The sequence below is a fragment of the Halyomorpha halys genome, unplaced genomic scaffold (genome assembly GCF_000696795.3).
Source record: "Halyomorpha halys isolate HHAL.00 unplaced genomic scaffold, Hhal_1.1 Scaffold803.1, whole genome shotgun sequence".
Lineage (NCBI taxonomy): Eukaryota > Metazoa > Arthropoda > Insecta > Hemiptera > Pentatomidae > Halyomorpha > Halyomorpha halys.
In genome coordinates, this window is record NW_027115654.1 from 229,338 (window position 1) to 237,490 (window position 8,153).

An 8,153-nucleotide genomic window follows, 5' to 3' on the forward strand; every position below is an offset into this window, starting at 1 on the left:
CTCCTCTTTAGTAAACCTTACAGGAGAGACGTATATTTTAAATAGTTTGTACATATACCGTGAAAAAAGCATATTATATACATACAGTGTTAGTACAAAATTATTGCAATGTTGTTACAGTATTATGTGCTATACAATAGAAAGAAGAATAGAATATAAAATACAATAGGAAGAACATAACACAAAACTAGGAGAGTTGAAAGTTGTAAGAAAATAGAATAGTAAAAATAAATAAAATATAACTGAAAAGAAAGAAAAAAGAAATTTAAAAAATACCTAATATGTGAAATGACATAATTTGTGTAAAAGCAATTTAAAAAAATAACATAATTAATGGAATATAGTCCGGGTGCGGTCAAATAAAACTCAAATAGTAAATGGGTGTACTATTTTTATATAAGGTATAGTACACCCATTTACTAGTTATATTTTAACCCCATTTAAGTTTAATTTGACCACACCCAGACCATATTCCATTCATTGATACACACGGTCAATCAGCAATCTTCCAGTATGTCACAAAAATTACATAAGTTTTTTTTTTATTTGCTTGTTGCTCCACGCATTAACATTTCAAGTCTATGTTATCAGTGAACTCTTTAAGTTGTTTCAGTATTTATTATACAATATTTGTTAGGATAGGGGCCATGAGTCTCCTTGTAGTAGAGTTGATTCCAACAAACTATAGCTTTTATTGTCATATATGTAAGTCGTATAGTATGTGTTGAAAAGTTTATGGAGTCCTTCTGACACAGTTACATGCGACTAAGTTTTGTAAGTGAAATCTCTTCAAGTATTGGTTAGTCGTTCCCTGTTCTGTAAGAAATTGAGTCAGTTTGGTTATGATATAGCTTTGTGAGGTGATGTTTGGAATGTATTTGTGTAATGGTTGTCCTTTAGTTGACTGTTGCCATTGTCTGTTCCACTCTTCGATTAAGATTTTTTAACTTACAGTGTTAAAACAGATAGGTACTAAGCTATATTATTTTGATGAAATTATTACGAATTTGTAATTATGCTCTGTAAGTGGGTCTTGTATTTTGTTATTTTTGATGGAATAAATAACTATTTTGTTGTCAGTATAAATGTTGAATATAGATTTTGTGTTGTTTATTTGTCATAATATGTAATCTGTAGCTTTTAGTGCTGCCATGGTGTGACTGGTGATGCCAGGACCATGATGGAAGTGAGGAACTGGATGGCGGTCGCACAAGATCTTAATGATTGGTGGAGGCCAGGACTTGACATCGAGTTGTGTAGCCAAATTAATAATAAATTTCAATATACAAAAATACATAAGAATGAATCTTCGTTCTCATCACTTGGGTTTCCATAATCAAACTCTATCAAAGTCAATGGGCTGTCTTTTCTGTAGACTTCATCCTCAGTCAGTAGTCAATCCCTCTTCGTCTTTTGTCTCTTACCAGCCACTGTTTCACGCAATCTCTATCAACATGAATGAAATCCGCATTGAGTATTAAACATGAATTTGGCAATTTCGAGAAATGAAAATCTGTTTCCATTTCTTCTTAGGTTTCCTGGAAAAATTCTTTTTGTTCCAACATTTCCACCATTAAGGGGTGGAGAGAGTAAATTTAACCAGGCTTCCGATACTGAAGAGATGGCGTGTTTTATGATCCACTTTTTTTACAATTTACTTTATTGAGTCTGTGCTATTATTCTTTTCACTTTTGTTCTTGTACTTTTTCTTTAAACTAGATATTATCCCTTGATCCATTGGCTGAATCAGGAATGTAACGTTTCGTAGAAGATAACGAACGATATCTTCTGTTGCCAAAATCGGCTCAGCCGAATGGGAAGAAGCATTGTTGAGTAAGAAAACTAAGAGGAGACTTTTCTCTCCTATGTGGTGACCCACTGAAGGTACAAAGTTGTTCTTAAAACACAACAAAAATATCGTTTGGTTCATTTAAGTTTTTGGATGTTTGTAGTCACTTCTTATATAAGTTCCTTTCAATGATCAACATAGCATTACAACATATCATTAAGGTAAGCTATTCTTTGTTGGATTTGTGACTAGTAGCATATTTTTTGGATTGAACTGCTAATACTTTTGAAGAAAGCATTTTCCAAATCAATCCCGATTCAATCACATTATAAATTTGATTGGAAGTTAAATTTAGTGTTTTGACAAAACAGTTAAAATTTTCAATTATTAACTTGGGTGTAACATTTTCATTACTAAGACTGATTACTATTAACTGAGTTAATAATTTTGTTTTGTTGGCAAACAGGAGGTCAGTAGGAGTTTCAAAGAGAGACTTGAAAATATACCATTCCTAAAATATGAATTGGACTAGTAGTTATCGGAACCATCTCATCCATACAATACCAGCTTGCTGTTTTCCATTCATTATTTTTAAGAACAGTACATAATTAACAATTATGCAATCATTAAAAATAATCTTAAATATTCATTTTTTTAAATAAATGTTATACTTATGAAATAAATGGTGTAAAAATTAAAATAACACCTTTTAAAAAAAATTAAATAAAGATAAATTAGCCCCTCATAGTCCCGGTTAATAGAGTGATTTTTGGTTGTTTTAAAAATAAATTTGAATACGAATCGTTTTTACTATGTAGAAAAATAACACAACAAAATAAATTGAATTTTATTACTCTAGCATTTCAACATCATGAAATAAACAAAAATTCAGATTTCATCATTTCACTTCAAGACCAGGACCCTTGTGCACTTCAGGGCAGAGAACTCTGTGCTTCTGCCGACTTAGGCAAAGTCCAAACTACCAATACTGCCTTCTGTCTATATCTCCCCCAAGTGTACTATTCATAAACATTTAAAACATCCAGTATCAGTCCTTTTTTTTTTTTTTTTTTTTTTTATTATATCCAAAATATTATCATACAAGTATATATCATGATTTGATAATATCAATGGGTAATTATTTTTATATTAATGATTAATCGTATCCATAGTAATAAATACTTCTATACTCACTTAACATTTAAAATGAACAACATTATAAGTTAAGTTAAATGATAAATGTGTTAAAGGATGTTTTGAAAACATGACTGATTCTCACTGGCCACAGTATTAAATTTAATGAGAGATAGTGAGATTAAATATATATATATAGAGAGAGGGAGAGAGAGGTTTTTGAGACCAGATCTCTTATTTATATTTTTATTATGTTTCCTAAACTTCTATATATTTAGCTTTAACTATTTTAATATTTTTATTGTTTCAGTTACTAAATTTGATGCTGAAGGCTGTAAAGAACCTGTTACTTATGTAACTGCAATTGTTATTTCTTTTGTATATAAACAGATATAATGTGTATAAATTATTATTGTACAAAGTTAGATAGTTCCATTTGTGTCTTTAGAAATTTCAATTGTTTTATCTAAAATAATTTTTAAAATGTAAATATGTACAAGAAGAAAAATATATATTTTAAGTTTTATATTATATGTATTTATTTAAGGATGAAATTGATTAAAATAACATTTGAATAATGCCACTATTCTGTATCCTGTATTTAGCAAGTGTTATCTTATGATTGTTACATAAGAACAATGTTTTTTTTCAAAACTAAACTTCTCTACACAGTTTTGCAGTGATAAAAGTTTTGATACTTTTCTTATTACCTGCCTATGGCATAGCCAGGCTGAGGGTAATGTTTATATTATTATAGACATGAATCATATCCAGCTCGTTTATTGATAAGACACGGAAGGAAAAAAAAAGTTGAGTATACTTAAAATATATTTTCACTAGTTTAGGCTCAAATTGATTTGTATCAGAGATTTGAGTTTTTAAACACAAAAATCAGTGGAGTAATCATTCATTAATAAGTTACAGAAATACAAACTAAACAAATCTAGTGCAATAATTCTCAGTATTTTGAGGATCAAATGATGACAAGTTTTATTACTCAAATTATTCATTGAGATTCTGTGTATGTTTTCAAACAATTTGGCTTCAAAATTCAGCTAAATTATGTTTAAATGTGTTGAGTCTTTCTGTCTGTAGCTTTGTATTGATTTTTTGAGCGGCTGGCTTATATGATTTCTATGTATGATGCATGATGGTTCAAAATTTGAACCTGAAATACTAAAACTGTATTTTAAGTATTCTCCATTTTTGTTTGTTTCATATCGCAACATGTTTAAGTTCCCATGGTCATATATAATAAAAATGTCAAATTAAAAAATAATAAAAAAAAAAAAACCTATGAAAATAATTATTTCTGTCCCAAGAGGATGTTACCCCCAACTTAACCCTGGAACACTACCACCTGAGGTTCTGGTGTATCCCAAGCTCAATAAGAAATTGATCTGTTTATATCAGCTCACTCCATGACAAGTGGGACTGTTAAATCCAGTTACAATCATTTGTCCACTTTCTCTATCAAATCATAATTCAAAAGATACACATATTACAGTACTTACTTATTTGTTCATATGGACATGGATTATTTCACCTAAACTAAAAAATTGTGAAGAACACCAAAAGACAAATAAATGACCTCTGACTCACCTTTTACACTGAGGGTTATAAGTTCTTTATTGGTGGTATGAACTAATGCTATTTTTATTCAAATGAGTGTTGGGTAGCATCAATAAATTAGGCTTTACTTTTTTCAATATAAAAAATATTTAATCTCTTCAAATCAAATAATATTAACATTTGAGCAGTGGTTTCTATCATGGGTTGAACAAATAAAAAAATTGATAATAACTTTTTGCAAATAAAATTCAGAAGATTACAATCGTTTATCTTATTTGTATTCATTCCATAAAATAAATATGTATGTTAAAGTAAATTAACAGTTCAATATGTAATATCCTTCACTTGGATACCCTCTGCCCTAAGCCTTGATAGAATTGGTCTATAAATATCGGGTGAAAATGGTAAAACCATTCCTTTCTCCTGTATTTCACCTAAAACAGAATTCATAGTTAAAATATTTAGTATAATATTGTACATGATCAAATCCTATCATGCGCCACTGACCTATTGTTCATTAAAGTTGAAAATATTCAAAATAATAAAAAATTCAGCCACTACATTCCATGAAATATTATGGGTTTGGTATTTGATAAAATACTGTTACTTCACCAATGAGCTAAAAAAGCTAATGTTTTACTCCACTTAAAATAAAGTGTTAGGTTTCCATTTAGGTGTGGGGGCTTAGCGTATGCTGGTGGATATTCAAACCACATAGTTGATAAAAAATAAAATAAATATTTGGCTTGGAAGCTAATTCACTATCTTATATTTTTAATGTAAGGTGCAAATGTAGTAAGAATTTATTATTTTATAATAAACAAATAAGGTATTAAATCGTAAAACATGGAAACAAACTAAATTAAAACTTTTAAATTTGTTGTTAATTACAATGTTTTACTTTCAACCAAGAGTCACTTACCATAGCAATAACATTATTCTCTTAAGAAAACTTACTCCCTAAAAAATTATTTCAACCTTGAAAAAAGCTGGTGATGACAAAACCTTCAATTTGTTAAAAATTTCAGTTACTATGTTTTACGACCACCTCATATATATTTTTGAAATTGAATGGTTTCTGATCAATTTAAGTCATTTTTTCACCATTTAATTATTTCAAATTTTCCAGGTTACAGCTAAGAACTCAGATATCAGTAGGGCTATTTCAATTTTTCTTACATATATATGAAAACCTCTCCCTCACCAAACAAGCCGGTGCCTGTGTATAATATGTATACCATACCTTTAATTAAACAACATAATAAATGTTGATACTCTACCCGCCTTGCTAGATAAGTATTCGATCTGCAGAATAATTGTAAATGTTAACCTTAATTAATATAAAGATAAAATTAATTATCATGAAATCATGGAAATTACTTTTATCTTTATATTAATAAATTTGATTAACCTTAATTAATATAAAGAGTAAACATTCGACAACTTTGATGTTATCTAGCTGAATATAAAAATATGATATCTATTAGTAGTGAAACATATATATCAGTTTTTTCAAAAGCTCATCTTTAATACGCTGTTTGTTGAAGTAATGGGTAAAAGTTTTATTTGTTTTGTTTTTTTTACATTTCACTTTAAATACTTTTTTCTCAGTCTAGTTATTGTCTTGAGTTCTGCCCTGAGGTCAGTTTCCTCTCCTTCCTCTGTCTAAATATCATATTTATTATTATAACTTCTGAGTTTATAACTCTATTTTTTAAGTTTTTCTTAAAATTATTAAAAATTCAATCTTAAATTTTGTATTAATGTGACTTAGAAATGGACAGGGTATAGGTGCTCTACAGTATCCACAATATTTTTATAAGGACATTTAAGAAATAGCTTCAAATATTTATTATTAGCGTACTTTTCAACTCACATTGCTGGTCATCAATTTATTCATATTATATACATTTTTATAAATACTACTTAAAAATGGACCCCAAGTCTATACAGTGCCCTGTAATACGATAATTTTCACCTATAGATGGGTTTTATTATAAATATTATATGACATAGTATATAAAATAATTAAGGTAAACTTTTACCAATAATTATTTAATTTGATTTTTTTTTTAGTGGGATTCATTTATTTATTAACTGTAATAGTTTTTTATTACACATAGTTATAGAATAATTATTATATATTATAAAGTTTAGGAAATAGAGTAAATAAATACCATCGAGAACCATTTTCGCAGCAATGGCCGCTGGTAGTCCCACCATACGGGACATAGCTGTATGCCCTTTTACATCACCATATTCAACTAAAGTGATTCCTCTATTTTCTCTATTTCCACCTGGCCACATAATACCAATATTATGTCTCATCACGATCACATCTCTATCAGTTTCACCTAAAATTAAAAAAAACTATATTATCTTTCGTTTCAAGTACTGATTGTGAGCATTAACCTTAAAGAAATAAAGTATTAGAATCAATAATTTTTGCTAAAAAGCAGAAAGGGTTTCTTTGAAAGCAATTGCATACAATATTTGATGTGTTTATTTCCACAACTTTCTTTGATGCTTGAAGGACAAAAGATTGTTTTCTGCTAAGCTTCATAGAAATTTCATTATCTTTCAAATGGGATTCTGTTATACTACCAGGAATAAATAGTTTTAATTTAACTGGATTTAATCGAAAAACTAAACAAATGTGTGGGGTTATAATGGGAATATGTGTATTTTCTAAAGAATTTAATAATTTTTACCTTTTAGGTCGTTATATAGACTTTTACATAAAATATATTTTATGAGGTAGATGTACGTAAATAAAATTAGTTTTTATCATATTTTTTTAGGGAATGTAGTTCACATAAACAGTAAGGTATTATGCTAAAATTACTTTCCATCATATTTTTTTAAACGATGTACTATATATAAATCGCAAGTTATGCTGGATTCACACGTTTGCTATATGCCGCGAATCCTACAAATGCTTGGTAATCACTAATTCAATGAAGCAACAAACGTCTGCACCCACACTCTTGTTTTATTGTTTTGAATTTTTCGGCTATCACATTCGATATACTTTATTTTATTATGTAAAGGAACAAAACAAAGATATGTGAAATGAAAGGAAACGTAAATGTCAGCAATGTAGGTTGTAGATGTTAAAAATTCATATAAATAGTACTACTTACATACATTCAGCTTTATTCTAGATTTTTATCTGAAACTTTTTAATTTAATTACCTACACATATAGTGTCTTCATAAATATATATTTGTCCTATATTAAATAAAAAATAAATTGCTAAAGTTAATTAACAAGATTTTAAACAATGTATAGAATTTTAAAATATACAATCTTAAACAAGAGTTAATTATTGAATCCAAAGGTTGGAGAAATTCTTTAATTAATCAAAACATGTGGAGCACAAATATTAATCTTTTGGCAGTTCTAAAACAATGCAAACTGAAAACAAACATGTGAGAGTGTTCCGGTGTCGGGGTTGTCTGGTCTTAGGCGATTTCTCCAGCCTGATATCTCTTTACAGAAGGCCTACGACAAGGCGTATTCATTATAAGTTAAGAAAGGAAGGCCGTGCCAGGGGATGAGCCCTGGACACTGACTAGGTAGAGGAGGTCTAGGTGAGAGAGTCTGAGGCAGAGTAACAGTTCTAGTTGCCGAGATGAAGCGGACGGACCAGTAAGCT

The 8,153-nt window shown here is 29.0% G+C and overlaps 2 protein-coding genes across 3 annotated transcripts in view; one reads left to right on the top strand and one right to left on the bottom strand.

The window, feature by feature from the left end:
- Positions 1 to 4,204, top strand: part of mahj (LisH and WD40 domain-containing protein mahjong) — a 47,526-nt gene extending 43,322 nt beyond the window's left edge. The window contains exon 30 of the mRNA XM_014429490.3: positions 3,234 to 4,204. The gene's annotated coding sequence lies outside the window, so the exon portion shown is untranslated. The remainder of the gene's footprint in view (positions 1 to 3,233) is intronic.
- Positions 4,205 to 4,632: 428 nt separating this feature from the next.
- LKRSDH (lysine ketoglutarate reductase/saccharopine dehydrogenase) overlaps positions 4,633 to 8,153 on the bottom strand; it is a 25,921-nt gene continuing 22,400 nt past the window's right edge. Inside the window, exons 18-19 of one of the 2 annotated variants that reach the window (XM_014429498.3) lie at positions 6,673 to 6,849; positions 4,633 to 4,929 (exon numbers count right to left, since the gene is read on the bottom strand). In XM_014429498.3, the coding sequence (XP_014284984.1) occupies positions 4,820 to 4,929; positions 6,673 to 6,849 (287 nt within the window). In that variant the 3' untranslated portion in view covers positions 4,633 to 4,819. The remainder of the gene's footprint in view (positions 4,930 to 6,672; positions 6,850 to 8,153) is intronic. The other variant, XM_024359392.2, reaches the window with a different exon arrangement.